The sequence below is a fragment of the Plectropomus leopardus genome, chromosome 19 (assembly GCF_026936395.1).
Source record: "Plectropomus leopardus strain MGB_pleo_1.0 chromosome 19, ASM2693639v1, whole genome shotgun sequence".
Taxonomy (NCBI): Eukaryota; Metazoa; Chordata; class Actinopteri; order Perciformes; family Serranidae; genus Plectropomus; species Plectropomus leopardus.
The window spans coordinates 11,520,652-11,538,216 of NC_142194.1; the positions used below are offsets into that span (position 1 = coordinate 11,520,652).

General features: G+C 39.8%; 1 protein-coding gene across 5 annotated transcripts in view; it reads left to right on the plus strand.

Annotated features, from left to right (window-relative positions):
- Window positions 1-17,565, plus strand: part of pald1a (phosphatase domain containing paladin 1a) — a 75,924-nt gene that overhangs the window by 1,992 nt on the left and 56,367 nt on the right. Inside the window, exons 1-6 of one of the 5 annotated variants that reach the window (XM_042507523.2) lie at window positions 3,612-4,027; window positions 12,777-12,974; window positions 13,163-13,265; window positions 15,446-15,625; window positions 16,083-16,247; window positions 17,353-17,513. In XM_042507523.2, coding sequence (XP_042363457.2) covers window positions 12,790-12,974; window positions 13,163-13,265; window positions 15,446-15,625; window positions 16,083-16,247; window positions 17,353-17,513 — 794 coding nt within the window. In that variant the 5' untranslated portion in view covers window positions 3,612-4,027; window positions 12,777-12,789. Of the gene's footprint in view, window positions 1-3,611; window positions 4,028-7,471; window positions 7,626-9,698; window positions 9,918-10,386; window positions 10,477-12,776; window positions 12,975-13,162; window positions 13,266-15,445; window positions 15,626-16,082; window positions 16,248-17,352; window positions 17,514-17,565 lie in introns of those variants that run through there. The other 4 variants (XM_042507526.2, XM_042507522.2, XM_042507527.2 and 1 more) reach the window with 4 other exon arrangements.

Consider the following 17,565-nt stretch of genomic DNA (forward strand, 5'->3'; position numbering starts at 1 on the left):
TTCTGCCAGTGCAAAATTATGCCCATAGACAATATTAGCGCTCCTGAAATGTGCCAAGACATGTTCATCCTTCCCATTAGATGTTATATAAGGTATAAAAAGTCCATAGTGCAGTAAGGCAAAAGCTCAGTGTGCCCTTTGATGTATTGTAGTCCTGGCCGTCGTTTGATTTAGCTGCTGCAGCTGGGATCAGTCTCCTCTGTTCATATCACTTTACCTTACATCCTGGGGGGAAGACAGAAACTGGCTCTTGACAACTGAGAGCGCAGATCAAAATGCTAACATGACAATTAATCAAGAGTGAGTGAGCACCAGACTCCCAGATGAATGGACACCTGGATCATAAATGATTGAGCTATTAATTCTTAATTCATCTTGACAAGAGACAGAGAACAGAGACTTACCTCTCCTTAGGCTTTACTTGAGAAGCTGCAGATTTTCCGGTGTGAAATGTTGCTTTATTATAAACTATTTATAGGTACAAGAGATATCTGTTGGGACCTGATAAACTCACAGGGGTCCAGTTAGGTATGGGTTTCCTCAGGCAAGTTTTAACCTAGGGTTTTTTTTTTTTTTTAGCAGATATGACACATTTCTCTTTTATTTTGAGTCCTCAACAAAGATTTTAAAGCGTCCCAGGGTTCCCATGGTCATGGAAAACCTAAAAAGTCATGGAATTTTACAATCACATTTTCCAGACCTGAAAAAGTCATGTTAATCGTAAAAATCATTCAAAGTTTTGGGAAAAGTCACAGAATTTTTTTGTTGCAATAAAGTTGTTGTTAATTTGGCCGTATTTTGGCTATTAGATTGGATCAAATCTTGGAAAAGGATTGTGCAATCGCATTTGAGTTTATAATCCAGTCTTGGTTTTGATTTGGATAAAACTTTAATTGCGTGTTGTTTAAAACTTATAAGCAGGGCTGGGTTACCTTTTATCTTAAAAAAAAAAATCAGGATTATCCCAGTAGAAGGTGGACTCAGGAACAAAATGTAGTAAAACTTTTTAAATTGGTCAAATATACATACATCTGTTTGTATTTTACATTTATTTTGTAAAGCTTTGACAGTGATAAAGTGGATAAAGTACACATAAGACTGATTAAGTCTTTACAGTAAAGTAAAAATAAGGGGGAGGATACGCAGGGAGAAAATGAAAACTGTACATGATGGTAAACAAACCAGAAAGAAAAAAACACCTGTTTTTAGTTAAAATATATTTGCCATAAAATAATGAACATCTGTGTCCCACTTAGAGTTGCAATGATTATTCATTTTCTTGTCAAATATCGAATTAATCACCAACTCATGTGATAATGATTAATTGGATTTAGTCATTTTTCAAGAAAAAGAAATTCAAAATTTCTAATTTCAGCCTGTTAAATGTGAATCCGATCTGTTTTTTTTACTCCTTTATGACAGAAAACTGAAAAAACAAAATATAGACATCATTTTTAGCTTTGGGCAACATTGATTGACATTTTTCACATTTTATTTGACATTTTATAGACCAAAAATGACCTGATTTAATGAAGAAAATAATCGTTAGTTGCAGTCCCAGTGACAAGAAATCTTGTGTACGTGCCTCCAGTGCAATGGATAATTTTTACCACAAGGTGTCATATTTGATCACTGGACTCCAAATGTATATTTAATATCACCCAGAATGTGTCTCTTTGGGTAATCTCGTTAGAATTTTATCTCCCAAGAAGCATTTGTGTTTGAAACGTGTCGAAAGTTAATATTTTAAAAAATCATAGTCATGACTGCCATGCTCATACTGCACCTGAACTTTGGCTGAGGTGAAATATTCGTCTTTCCTGTTGCTGTTAGAGGCTTTTAGCAAATCGTCTTTTCGGGTGTTAGACACACACCAGACCTGAAAAGGATTTAGACCAGACAGGTGATATTAGCCGTGTGCTTTTTCCATTGCGGACATTTAGCAGGCAGGAAGTGTTTCTTAATCTGTCACAGAACATCCTTTTACTCTAAATTGTACTCACAAATCGTACAGAAATGAACATGTCAGAATAACCTGATGTGTCATTTTGGATCTTTTTGAGAAGCTGAATTTCATTCAAATGCAGCATCTTTTAGAGACATCTACCAGACTTCTTGTTTCTTGATTTTTTGTTTTAATTTTGCAACCCCCTCCCCCCCAGAAAAGTAAATCATGTTTATGACTGCTCACCCACCGGATTGATTCATATATGTTTTGAGGTTTGCGGGCCATGGGAGGGTTCAGTTTCACATTCATCATGTTGTAAGATCAGAGTCTTGGTCTGCACTGCTACAGGAAGGAAGGAACAGGTGTGGCAGGCAGCAGTAGATTTGACATCCACATCTCAAAAACAACTCAACACATATTTAAATGTGTTTAATTATGGACATTATTGTGTGACAGACTTTTGATTACATATAAACCAGTCCAGAGGATGAGCTTGATGTTGTTGGCTGTTTTATTTACTGACTTGGGGTCATAGTTGTTGTCAGGCGTAGCAGATTTTTTTGCTCAGGTGTAATACAGCTGGATGCTGTTATTACTTTCTACAGTCTACAGCAGTGATTCCCAACTGGTTCAGTCACTGGGTCCACATTTCTCCTTAGCTGTTAGTTCAGGGACCACAAATAAGGGAAATGACCGCTTAATCAATTTTATTTGACAAGAAGATAACACAGTAATACACAACAAAATAAAACATATTGCAAGAATAAAGTGTAATTAGTTAAAACCGGGGGTGTTTCTAGGATTTGAGGACATTGGGAGCTTAATTTTTGGTATTTATTTTTTTTCCTTTTAAAAATTTGGGTATTTTTTAAAAATCTTTTGTCTTTTTTTCTTTTGAGTTTTTGTGGTGATTTTTAAAAAAAAAATTTTTAATGCACTTTTCTTTTTCACTTAAAATTTTTTGGTGATTTTATAAGAAAACACGCCTTCCAAACCACCGGCCTGCCAAAATGACACCGTTTATCACAGCCAGCAGCTGTAAAAACAGAAATAAAGTATGGATTTTCAAATTTCCGATGAAAACTGCAACCTAAAAAGTGCTTATTATTGCTTCAAGATCAGTTTAACAGTCCAGCATGTAAACAGGCCAAATAATACCAAGAACAAGGCAATAAAATAATTACTGCTCTTGAAAAAAAGAACTCATGACCCACCAGTTGGTAACCTCTGATGATGAGATGAGATGAGCACACAGCCCTCTGCAGCTGAACCTCAAGCTTAAATCCAAGTGTTTGCCCAGCTGTTAGTCTGTTTGCCACCAACATGGCACGTGTTAACCGCTAATGAATGGAGTAATTAGAGCATCGTAGTGAATTAGGCTTACATGATGTCATCTGCGCGCAGTTTGTCAGCGTCCCGGCAGGTCTACATCACATCATGTCAGTGAGGGTTAACTGCTGCAGCGGATTGTAATAAGTTTAATAAGTGAAGGTTTAATTTGTGTGTTTGAGACGGTTGTTAAAAGGTCTGCCATGTGTGGGAGGCACTGTGCTGCCAGGAGGCTCCGGTAGTGATTGGACAGCAAACTGGGTGATGAGTAAGCCTCTGTGGGTCCGCCTCCACATCCTCTTTACACATCCACACAGTTGCACACACAAATCCCGGCATGCGTGAGCAGCCTTGCACCTCATGCATGCAAAAAAAGTAACAAAAAACCAACAAGGGTGCATGCCGTCACCCATCTCCTCAGACTGAGAGCTGTGTCTCCCTCCCCTCCCTCCTGCAGACTGCCTGTCTGGGATCTGTCCTCACTGAAGGACACTTTCACTGTCTAGCTTTATAAGGACGCTTTAATGATGCGAGACCGCCGCCTGTCGTAGTGTGATCAGCGGGAGGAGACAGATTGCCTCAGAGAGAGAGAGAGAGATGCCATCGAGGATGTTTGAGTGAGAGTGGTGCCGCTGCCTGCCGGAGAGCTGTCATTTTGGTTATTTTTAACCCTCTATTTTCTTTTTTTTCGCTGTGTTCCTCAGAGACTTGAGCACCTATCGGATGGTGGACTGATCAGCTGAATGTCAGGTATAGTTGACATACTTGTGATACTTGAGTCCCGCTGCAGGCTCGCTTGGAAAGGAAACGTACGCTGTTGCCTAAATATCACTTCAGATGCCTGGCGTGATTTTTATCTCATACTTGGAACTGAAATTTAAACTATGCAACGATTATCCTAATCTATCATTTATCATAAACTACAACTGTCCCTTTTCCTTTTTTGGGGGTTTAGCGCACGCTTTAATAACACTAGTCATTGTGATGTTCACATAGCTACATGGATTACATTCTTCATGGCATGTGATGCCTCCTCTGAACTGTATCAGCTCTCATTCCTTTTCCAGAAGACCAGCACGGCTGTTTGACAGGATTTTGGCTTCCTACGCCGACTTAGAAAACGCAGCTGCTAAATCAAAATGTGTTTGCGCTTTCATACAAGTTTACTGCTTAAGTCTGAGTGGCGGACGAAACGGTACATACTAACAAACTGGTGTTAAATCTGACCGTGGAGAGGTTCTCCGAGGCAGTGACTAATAAAACTGCTGTCAGTTGGCCTGATGGCGCTGACAGAATATTGTGGTCAGACACCGAGGTTTCGAAAAAATGGAAGCCACATTACTTCAGCCCTGGAAATCATACTGTAGGGATAAAATTGCCATCTTGAAATGAAATAAATTACAGGCAGGGCTTTCAAAAATAGATCTGCACACCCTTTTTAGCAGCTTAGTGTCGAGCTGTGATAAAAGCAAGAATGTGGAAGGCTAAAGGTTATTCATGTGATTTATGTCATATTCACTGCAGTAGCATGGTTTGTTTTTGTGTCACTCTTGGAGTCCCAGTAGATTTGCTGCTTAACTGGGAAAAAGTGCCTTTCAGTTTTTCATGTGCGCTCTGTCTGTTCAACTGGACTATTTGTGTTGCAGTGTGAGAGCTATTTGAGGTTAGTTTGATCAGATTTTGAAATTGCATCCTCGAACAATGCATCACATGGCTCCCTTTGTGCTGCAGTCTCTTTTTGAATGTGCAATTTATTTTGGACAGAAAACAAACAGCAGAGTTGTAAGTTGACACAAATTCACAATGAGGTCTCTGGAACAGTCGAAGGGAAAACAAAAAAGATTTTCTGCAGAGGAAGCACTGAGCTCATTTCCGCGCTGCACTGATATTTAGCTCAGGAACTAGCAATGTCCTGTGGAATCACGCCTGTATGTAACCCTTAACCTCATTGCTGAAATATGTGTACAGCTGCAGGGAGGAAGTTTCAGAGAGTAGAACTAAGCATTTCCTGTCAAGGTGTGCTCACACTTCCTCGGCCTGGGGGTGTGTGACTGGGTTGCATTGAATGGTTTGGTGGTCTAGTATCCTGTGATGAGTGAGACTCTGAGATATTGTGTCACTGTTTTAAGATGAGTATTGGATAACAACAAATACTTTAGAGAAAACTTCAAACACAAGAATCTGTGCTCTACGTAAAAATGACAGAAATATGTGAATACAACATATGCAGGGACAAGAAAAAGACTGTTCAGCATTGCTCAAGAAGCTAATCTTATGAATACCAAATAAAGGAATTCTTCACCTGCAAAAATGACCATTTGTATATCGATTACTCACTCTGTTCCCTTGAATTTGTGAATACACCTTTTTTTCCTTGCATGCGCCCAGGGTGAATGAAGAATCCAAAAAAAAGGCGAACATTCTTCATGAATTAAAGTAAAGGGGGACCACATTTAAAAACAGCAAAACTATATCCAAACATCTGATTACAAATTCTTGCTTAACTCAAGCAATATAATCCAAGTCTCATCCATCCAGTCATATGCTAAGTACCTCTTAAAGAGAAAGCCCTTTTCAACAACCTGAACTAAACTGAACTTGGAATTAAACTTATCCATGCTCTCTTCAAAGCCAGACTCCATTGGCAAAAACAGTAATTTCAAATTGCTGAACACAGGAGCTGCTGGTCAACCGCAACTTTGATATGTAGTGTATTTGTGCCTGTCCCTGTGAACTATCCTAACAACAAAAACAAACAAACAAAAAGTTTGAGGCAGCAATAGAGCAATAGCTCCCGTGTTCAGCAAGGTAAAATTACTGTTTCTGTTAATGGAGACTGGCATAGATATGTTTTAATTCTGGTTAGGTTTTGGCACAAATGCTTGTGTTTGGGAAGTACTAAACATATGACTGGATAAATGAGACTTGTGAGAGATTGCAAACTTGGTTTTTGATACAATTTTGCTGTTGTTAAACATGGACCCCATTTACTTTAGTTCATTATGAATGTTAACCTTTTTTGGATTCTTCGTTTACCCTGGAGGCTTTTGAGAAACACAAGCTTTTCTTCAAAAAATCAAGGTAACACACACAGTGAGTAATTGATACACAAATGATCATTTTGTGGCTGAAGTATCCCTTTAATTGGAATTTATTCAGTCTTTATTTAGTCTTGAAGGATCATTGTGAGCAAGCGCTCATTTACAATGACGCCAAGAAAAATTTATCACACAAAAATAAAAGTGTGTAACAAGAAGAGTAATGAAACAATTTAACCAATTAAAAGCATTTAAAGTGTTTAAAATAAATTAAAAAAATATATTTTTTTAAAAATAAAAATCATTTAAATAAGTTGCAGACTGTGACAGAATTATTGAATTCATGCTGAACAGTCCTTTGCGCATTTCTGCACACATTTTGTTCATATAATTCTGTCGTTTTTATGTGCAGCCAGCAGTCTTTCACAGTTTCACGTTGGCAGACTGAACAAGTGGCCTCCATGGAGACCAGAAATGCCCAGGCCCCTTGAATAAGATGAGCAATGTTGCCAAGTAAGCAAGTCACATTAAATTTGGTCTTGCTTTTTGTGGTTGTTGCTGCCACGCTTGCGGCTCTCCTCTCTATCTCGATATGAGTTGAAAGATCTCCTAAGCGTTAAAAAGTGATACCCATCTCTCTTGAACCCCTGCATCTCTTGTGAATGAAGAGTGCTCTGCATCCTTCCTCGGGGCCACCAACAGATGCATCCTGCAGCTGCACGCTCTTTCCTGTCTGCACTCAGGCCCTTTTGTCTGAAGACGTTGCTACAGCAAAGTTGGGACACCGGCTGAATTTAAATGGGGCAGCCCTGAATGGAGCAGTGCTGGTAGGCTGGCAGGAGGCTCCAGTTTCCATGGTCCTTATTCTCACTGTGCAGTCAGTGAATTTAAATATTAGTGCCTTTGACTCACTTTGACCAGCTGTTTACAGCCTGGCTGGAAGTGTCAAAGAGAAACACACAAAGGTGAACTCAAGATCATCTAATTTTGCGTTGTTTTTCCACATTTTCAGAGGAAATGCAGGCTCATCTTGTTGTTTTATTGGCCTCACAAGTTGTGTGACGCTAGTTGACATGTGGGATAAACAGCCTCTCTGATGAGTTGCCTTGATTGGATCTCCAGGAGGATGTTTATGACTGAGGGCTATTTCTACTCAGGCCTCCGCCCCGGCTGCCCGCCCGCCCGCTAGACCAAGCCTGCCCGTGGCGAAATCAGTGTGGCTGACGAGCTGAGCTTGTGTGGTTGCAGGAACTTCCCTATCAAAGTGTGCATGCACTATGATCTTGCAGCAGATGTGACGAGGCTGTAAGGTAAGACAGAGGAGGCATTTTAATGTACCACCTTTAGGGAGTGAGCTACTGTGTGTGCTGCAGCATTAAAAATGTCACATTTCCTTTGCATGCGTGTTAAACTGAAGCAGGAAGTGTCAGTTAGCCTTATTTAACACTTTTACAAATAAAAACACCACATGTGATACATTGTGCAAGTGCAGATGAGAATGATGGAAGAATCTGTTGTCAGAGTGTTTTACAGCCTTCGACTGAGCCACATAGAAACATGCATATTATCATGCATGACTGCGGTGGTGGGTGAAGGAAACCTACTGATTAAATGTCCTTAAAGTGACAGAGATTGAAAAGGGTTTGCAATGTAAGTGCTCTTTACTGTGAGGAATGCACAGACTAAACTCTGTGTTCAGTCTAAATAGGAAGTGGAGGCACAGAAAACCTCTTAGATCTATCATGTTTTATGTCATACCTAAACCTGACACCAGAGCTGCATTTAAGTCACTTTTATTTAACCCCTTAAAATATTGGCAAGGTGGTTTTATGACCCCAAAAATTAGCTAAAGAAATGTAAGTACAAAAAAATAGCTTTAAAATTAGCATAAATAAATACATAGATAACAACATAATACCCCCCCACCACCACCACCAAAAAAAAAGAAAGAAAAGTGAAAAAAATAAAAAATTGACCTGGAAAAAAGGCTTAAAAATTATAATAATTCTATAAAAAGTATTTTAATTATATAGTTTTGATCATTTTAAAAATAGCTCTCTGGAAATGTCACCCTAGCTTTGTATTTAATTTTCTAAATGTACTAATTTTTTTGCAATTTTCTCAACATTTCTTATGCTTTTGAAAGTAATCAGTTTGCCCAAGGTTTGAAATACTTACAGAAGGCATCTAAACGCAGCTCGAGAAAAGTGATGTCAATCCAGGCTTTAAAGGTCTCAAGATCCCCACAACTCAAAAATACAAAAATGTGTTCTTTTTATGTTTATGTCCCCTAAAATATCAGACCTTGACTATATTAACTTGTATATGAGCGAAGTCTGACACTAGAGAGGTGTTTTTACATTCCTCTACTGACGGAGGGGTGATGTCTGTGCACTTCCCTAAAATCTGAGATTCAAACATATGCTGGGCAAGCTAGATTAGGTATGTCACTAATACAAAAGCCAATCGCTATCTAGTAGGTATCATTACTTTATATCTTTAATATATCAATTGAAATTACACAGTAAATACTATCAACACGTCTTTTGGTTGAACGGTAATTGCATTGGATGCTTTTTGTACTGGATTTCTGATCTCCAACCATGTCAACTTCTTGCCAGACACATTCACACATTCACATGTAACGTGAACACTAACCATCTTTGACCAGCTGTAGGCTGCAGTGGTGGGTGGAGCGCAAGGCCAGATCTAGAAATTCTTAATGAGGGAGAAAGAAAGTTGCTCATTGCCTTTTTTTCCATGTTTTTGAAAGAAATCGCACCAATTTGATTGGAGTTCAAAGGTTTAAACACTTGTGAAAGGCATTTGAAAGCAGCGCAAGAAAAGTGATGTCGCTCCAGGTGTCAAAAGTTTAAAGAGTTTTTAGGGGGAGGTTTTTCTTATGTAAAGTATGTTTGTAAAGTATGCTGCAGATTATAAACTGAGGCTAATTTATGGTTTGCATTATTGAGTTATGTGAACAAAACTTGAGCTGTCAACAATGACCATCACACGTTCCCAGAGCTCAAGTAAAACTCAATATATTAAATTAAGTTATAAAACAAAGACAGCAGTACATTGTCTGATCTGAGGAGTGGTGACTGGTGTACGTTTGGCATTTTTGCTTGATAAATGATGGATCTTCTGTCATTCGATTGAGTTATCATTTCAGCTTGTTCCTTTTTTTTTTACAACTTGCTGTACAGTACAAGAGTCAACTGTGTCGTCTTTGTGCACAGCCTGTCCCTGTGAAACAGGGCTGAACTTTGGCCATCTGGCTGCCAGATGTACCACTACTTCCTCTGGTCCCCTCCGTAGAGACTTGAGCGACTTGCATGAATCTGCTTCCCAACATCATACAGGAGGCAGGACGAGGACGAGGAGGACGCTGCCTGAAAGCTCCTGAGGTTATTTTGCCCAATGCCAAGCGAGCGGGCACTTTGAGCTTCCACAAGGGGTGTTTCCCACCGACTGGGGGTGGGCAACAGGCTCCAAAAGTTTCTTTTTGGATGTTCTCACACTCCTTTTGTCACACACACCATGGCGGAAAACAAGCAGCAAAGAAAAGGATCTGGAAGTGCAGATCGCTCCTCGTCTCACACGTAAGACGTCGAATTTTGGTGTTTCGTTGCAGTATGGAGGTTTTTTTTGTTGTTTTTCTTGTGGTCGTCACAAAATCATGGCAACAGAGATTTTTTTGGTATGTGGTGAGGACTCAAATAGATTTGGGCAGCTGGAGCTCAGTATTCTTGAGAACTTTGCTTCCTTTTATGGAACTTCTGGGGTAGAGATTTGGCCTATTTTTTCTCCTCTGGCTTTTTTACTCTGCAGAATATTTACTAAACTTGTAAAACACAAAGCTTGAAAATGTTTTGACTTTAAAAAAAAAAACCCCACGCAAATCGATAATGTTATTGCCTTCCCCCGTAGTGCTTGTGAGAGGAGAATCTCTCTGCTGAATCAAAAAAGGTCTGTGAGTACAAGGTTGACCTGCCCACTCAGCTCCAGACGCAACAAAGAGGAGAGTAGCGGTGACTCACCCGGCACTTCTCTTCCCACTGAGCCTCTGTGCACAATGAGAGACCACTCTGTTCAAAGCTGGAGATCATACAGGGGTGCTTTGACCCTGCCGTAGCTGAGTCACCGCAAGTAGATTTTGATGTTGGTTTGGCTCTGTGCTTTTGATTTCTACATTGCAGCTCAAGTGTGTGTATCTGTGAGTTTGTGTTGGGTGACGTACTGTGTTTTTCTGTGTAATACTTCAGGGGTTCATGTGTATTTTACTGTTTATTCCCTTGTTTGTGTGCCCTGGTGCTCAGAGTTCCTGACCGGCGACATGTTTATAAGTGATGTTGAGGAGCGGTGTTACTCCTGACTGTTAGCTTGTCGGAAGAATCGTTTGTTTATCTGCAGAGCTCCCTGCAAAGCTCACTGTTTATTCAGAGGGGAGGAGGTTTGCTTGAAACCTGTGGCTGGCTCGCGTGGGTGTCTGCGCGCTCGGTATCAAGCTGTATGATTAAAATACAAATACTGTCACACGCCACTCCAGTCCCATGCCACCGTGATTGAATCGTGGAGATATGAAATGAATGATGATTGTTATTTGAGTGCTGACTGAACCTATGATGGGGATTTCATGACTCACCGGCTGAACATCTGCATGATCCATCTCTTTCAAAAGATTCACAAAACTGCTTCTATTTTTATTCATTACATGATTAATATTTATTACATGATTTATCACATGGCCTAAACTGGCTCTTTGTCACATACAGAAGCATCAAACAGGTTCGCTCTGCTCTGGGTTCTTTTCACGTTATAAATCAGAGATAATAGCCGGAGATGACAGTATCTCGTGTGTAGAGAATAATAGCTCACATTTACAGTTTTTATAGTCAGCAGCTGGATGAAATACTCGTTGTTTGCACGTTTTATATAAGTCTGTGTGAACATTCATCATTAATTTCAAATGGAAGGAGTCTGAGCGTTTGTCCTTTGATTTTTCCCAACAATCGTGCATCCGATTGACTTCACACTTGGTGGGAGTCTTGCTAAGGGTTCAAGAAGTGCAGTGTCAAGTGTGAGCTCTTTAGATCTTTTGGACGTATTCATAAGTAATGTGTTAAATGCACACGTTAAATGCAGTTATTTATAGGACTTGTATCCAAGTTATCTAGGTGTGTTAGTCCGACTTAGAGAAATTCAACTTTGTGTGATTTCAGTCTTCACATCTTGACATGTATTTAAAAGTCCACATTTAGTTGGACTAACACAACAATTTGACTTTTTCTGACATCATGTAAACATACTTGGTTTGTTGTGTATTTATGAGGGACCCCTGTTAACTGTTACACTGCTGAACTCAAACATTTCAGGTATCACTGATGTAGCTTTTGGAATGAGCACTTTTCTATCCAGGGCTGTTGCTTTAACCTTAGGCTTTACTTCTGTATTTTCGTATGTCCGTCACCTATGCCACCATCAACAACACAAAGAATATAAAACATCAAGAGACAGACCAGCCCCTCTTTCTGTCTTTCAAACTACTCAAACTAAAAAACTAGAAAGGGCTGATCAAATATGAATCAAAACCATGTTACCGCACTGCCGTTTTCAATGCTGTTTCCTGCCAAGTGAAAATCAAAAACACTCAGCTAAAACGGTAAAACTACGCAGTGCTGATAAATTATAAACCACGATCTTTGACTGCGTTGCGTATGTCTTGCCTTAAATGTTGTTACCGTTTAAATGTAACGAGATTGTTTGTTGTCAGCCGGCCTCCATTGTGTCAAATGAACAAGTTTGCATTACGTCACCTACCAGCAGGAGTGTTTATTGTGTCGATGTGGTGCATCGCATTCTGGTAGTTGTAGGTTTTTCTACCTCTTTAGCAAGTTCCACAGTTGTTATTCTCTGTTTTCTCTGCCTGTGTAGCACCAATATAAAAAGCATTTCTGCTGCATAGACGGCCTTGTTTTATCAAAAGGCCATCTTTCCAGCAGTGAATACCTTTTTAAGACAATGTTTTTAGTTTTTATGCTAAGCTAAGCTAATTGGCTTCTGGCTATAGCATCATATATAGTGGAGCCTACATATATGAAAGCAATTTAGCATATTACTCAAAAAGTTATGGGCCGACTGACAGATGGACATTGCCATCCCAAGAGTAATGCTGCTAACACGGTTAACAAAAATTGTAAAGAATTAAAAAAAGACCAAAAAATCCGTATCCTACTTGAAAATGTGTTCAGGTGTTATTTTACCATACCAGTGACAAATACAGTTTCTTACGTCTCTTCATTGTGGAAGTGTGAGACGAAGTTTTTCACACATACAACATGTCTGTCAGTGTCATCACTCCCAACATACACTGTATGAGTTTCCTCTGTGCACGGGGGTTTATGTATGCGTGTGAGCTTGTTTGCTTCCTGTTTCTGAGTCCACTGCGATGTCATTCACAGCTGCTTGTGGAGCATGGGTACAACTGCCAGTGCCGCGCCACAGCCTGTTTCCGTAGCGTCGCCACTTGAGAGTGTCCATGGCAACGGGATGGCCGACAGCAGGCAGTCTCTTAGCATGAGCCCCTTTCAGACAGTCAACATCCACAACAACAAGGCCAAGTCCATTATCACCAACAAAGTCGCACCTGTCGTCATCACGTAAGTCCCTCCCCGAATCCACGTTCTCACAATTGAGTGTTAATCCTCTTTGATCACTGTGGTGACACCCCCCTCCCCTCAAAGTGTTTGCCCCCGTTATCATCTCATTTGTCAATCCCAGCCTGGCAAATAGTAGCTGATAATTGAATTGACCTCATCTAGACCTGCTGTTGTGTTCTGTTTTACAGGTATAACTGCAGACAGGAATTTCAGATTCACGATGACATCCTCAAGACCAACTACAAAGTGGGTCGGATATCAGACGCTATGCCCGAGCACTACCTAGTGCAGGTAAGGACACACTGCGCTGTTGTTCTTTATGTCTGCTCTTTTCACATTCACATGTACAAATTGCAGCGTGGCACAGAAACATTGTCATGCGCCGTTTTATGATGTGGGGCAGCCATTGAAACAGGAATGTTGTCACCCTTTTATCAGGACTTTGATCTGCTCCGTCACCTCTGCTGTGTCTGTTCAGGCATGCAGTGTTTTGTTGGTGTTAACCCACAGCCTCTGTTTACATGAGTATATGTGGGCCAGTATTTTCACCTACAGCAAGATCACATCCACATGAATATGAAAACACATCTTTGTGATTCGGGTCGGAAAAAAAGGTTTCACGAGGATAGTTTCTCCAAGTTTTTGTTTTTACATTTTTCATCTGTGAAAAACCTGTCAAAGGTTTTTTTTTGGACCTCTTTTCACAGATGAATGAGTAACTTATAAAAATTTACCTAGCATTTTACATGTACAGTTATTTCATCAATTCCATTTTAAATCCCCTTTATATTACTTCTGATTTTTGTACTGTTTATAAAAACCTGAAAAGTTCAGTAAAAATTGTTAAATAAATAAATGATTCTAGCAAAACATTTCATCAGCATCAGCAGCATTAGTTAGTCCACTAATGTTAATGGCAGATCGATCAAAATACATTTCTAGCCAAAATAAAGACATGACAATAATGTTACGTAACTTGCGAACATCAACATAACATAACACGACTAACAAACATGACAAAAAAATGAACAGCAACAGCCCTGGAAAGACAAGTGCTCATTCCAGTTTAAAAAAAACAACCTTTTTTCACAGTTAAAAAATAGTAATTTAAAAAAAATATCCAGGTAAAACTTTTTCTCCACCTGATCCACAGATAAAAACAGTGCTACAAAATGGATCACCAGATTTTTTTTCTCACTTGCCTCTCAGGGCTTCTGTAGTTTTCGCCTCACAACTAAAAACAGTGTTTTGCAGAAATCTGATGAATGCCAACCTCAAGATTTTTTTAGACAGTAATTAAATTTAGCTGTTCTCACATGCGCTGTATATCAGAAATGTTAGAATCACACAATATAGATTTTAGTAGGAATATGGTTTGATAGCATTTCATCAAATCAAAATCCAGTTCCGAATCAGCTAATCAAACCAATCTAAAGCCCTAACTTTCATTTTAATTAGTTTGTTTGTTAAGAAATGAAGACTTATTTGTTTAAAAAATGCTTTTTTGGTAGTGACTTCTCTGTGACATTCATTAACCCTATCTTTACTGGAGCTGCATAACTAAAAACAGAGCAGTGGGAATAATGTTCTGACTTATCCTCCAGTAAATACATAAATCAGCAGTTTTTCTGTCTGCATCATGCACTTAATAATTTACTTAATTTGAAGGTGAAATAATGTTTGCTCTCCAGGTCTAAGAATCTGACAGGTTACAGAGTAGTGTAACACCAGCGATACACTAAGGCAGAGAACTGCCCCCCTCTCAAGTCATCAAACCTTAAAGTGATGGATGGTAGATAAATATTTAACCAAGTGACCAGTTCCCTCTCATTTGTTGTAAGGACCGTAACACATTTAGTAGTAGTTTTTCAGAAAGAGGCAGAAATTACATTTTGATTGAAAGAATTGATCAGGGATTTGTTGCCCATGGAGCTTCAGAAATGTGAGTATTTTTACCAAAGTGGAACTAGATCCAAAATTCAGCTGGTTTGAGGAATCCATCCCTAGTGGTCAGTGATCTGTATTAGTTCATGTAATCACGACAAGTTCAAAGAATTACCATTTTATACTTAACACTGACACTGGAAACTAGAAAAACGTCAATATTTTGACATACTAATCTTGTTGAGATGGAGATGACCGAGCAGAGGTTTAACCTGTTGAGACAACAGAGTAACCAGACTGTGTCAGTTTTGTTATTTGCAAACAGTTAGAGCAGGAAGGAGACATTTTAGCCATTTTCTGATCGCTTTGGCTTTTCAGTCTGGGCAAAGAACACAAAAGCTTAAAATGCCAGTGAGGATGCAAGTTGTTTTCACACGTAAACACCATTTTCAGCTTTATCCAGCCACTTAAGTGTTGACATATTTGCTCTGCAGGATTTACAAATGCTAATGTGTGTGCTCAAGTGGAAGCTGGGGAAGTGTTGTGTTTGGGTCACACTCTGAAATGAAAGTTGCATTGCTTTCCAGGGGGAGTACTTCATGGTTCAGGATGTATACAGCAAGGCGGACGTCCTCAATACCACGGGCAGCTATGGAGCGCCCAACTTCCGCCAAGTCAAGGGATCCTACCCGCTGTTTGGGATGGGTCAGCCGAGCCTGAACGGCTTCAAACAAGTTCTTCAGAGGCTCCAGGCACAAGGACACGAGGTCATTGTTATTTTCTTTTCTAAAGAACAAGCAGAACACACACGAACTCTCATAAATTTGCCAGATTGTATGCCCTTAATCTTCCTGTGTTGGTGCCTGTGTAGCTCTGCCTGGCCTATTTTCTAGCCGTGTTGTCAGTAAATATTTGAGGAGTCAAGTGCTCAGTGGAGGCTGTGGCTGAATTGTAGAACTGAGCAAACAGAAAGTTGCGGTCACGTGTACCAGTGGAAAATGAATCTCTCTGCTTACAGCAGCTAGAAAACTGACCCTAATTGAAATCAAATTGACAAAATTATACATCAGGCTTCCCTTAAAATCCTTACTCATGGGCTGCATCTCATGTGACAACAGATTGTTTCCAGTTGCTTTTGGAAGTGGTGTAGCTGGTGGAAAGCAGCAACCATTTACTTTAAAAAGCTATTATTTGATGCCTATCTTGCTGTGCTTTTGCAAACAGGAGGTTATATTCTTCTGTGTAAGAGAGGAGCCGGTGGTTTTCCTGCACAAGGACGACAATTTTGTGCCATACACCCCCAGGAGGAAGGAAAACCTACACGAGAACCTTCATGGCCTGGAAAAGGAGGAGCTGGTGGAGAGCCTGGAGCTCACTATCAGGAAGGAGGTGATGAATATAGACTTACTCAGCATCGGTACATCCCTGTGTTTTTTGGCACAATATAGTAGTTTATAGCAGTATTAAAGAGGAACTCCTTGGCAGGCGAAAACGGTAAAACGACTGCAATGTAGCCACTTTAGGCAGGTGGGTCCAGTCAGTTTCAGTCCATTGACAGTGTGTCGTTTTGGGGGTTTTTAAGATTTTTTTTGGCATTTTTGCTCTTATAAGATAGGACAGGAGATTGCTAGCATGAAAGGGGGAGAGAGAAGGGAAGACATGCAGCAAAGGGCCGCAAGCTGGAATCGAACTTGCGGCCGCTGCGGTAAGGACACAACCTTCATACATAGGGCGCATGCTTTATCCACTGAGCCACCCAACACCCTGAAAGTGTGTCTTTTTGCTACTGACAGGCTCATAATGTTATTGTAAGTGTCTCACAACATTTCATATCATACGTGTAATAGATAATCCTTTGTTTAATTGTATAGTATATTATTTTTTTAACAAATTTGTTTTAACAAATAAATACAGGTTTGAAAAAGCATTTATTCTTTATTTTTGTAAGTTTAATATGTTACTCTGATGTTAAAATGATGGTGGTGAAGAGTGCATTAATACTTCTTAGGTCTTAAAATTCAAAGTTTAGAACATGGAATTTGACTTGGCAGTTGTCAGTCTTGACTCAGACTTGAGTGCAAAGACTTAATTGTGACTCGCAAAATAATGATTTACTTCCACCTTTTACCTTTAGATAAGAATAAGATGTTTTTCCTGTTAAAAAGTCACTTCTCGAGACTTCTCTTAAGTGAGACTTTGACACAAAACATGTTGTAAAACAATCTTGTTGAAAAGCTGAGCCTGTCAGTGGCAAAAACAAGTGCTTTAATGGATATAAATTGACAGGATGCACCTGCACCAAATGATATCATTGCAGCCTGTTTCGCCATTGCAGCCTGTTTCGCCACTGCAGCGTACTCTCTCAACGCTGGACCAATTTCAGATACGGTTGTTACCACAAGTCACTCAGCCATTTCTCAATCTGGACCCTATTTTGTCATGTTTTTGTGACTAAGTTTCCCTTTAAAACACTTACTCTCTTTTACCTCCACAGCTCCACGACTTTGCCAAGCTGAATGAAAACGTCTTCTACGTCTACAACGACATCGAGTACTTCAAAGATGAGCCGCAGAAGATCTCCATCACGTGTGAGGAGGACATCCATGTGACTGAGGAGGTCTACAAGAGGCCGATGTTCACCATGCCGGCCTACAGGTTGTTTACATTGTCCCTTTATTAGCCCTTAGCACCTCAGCTTGTACACGTC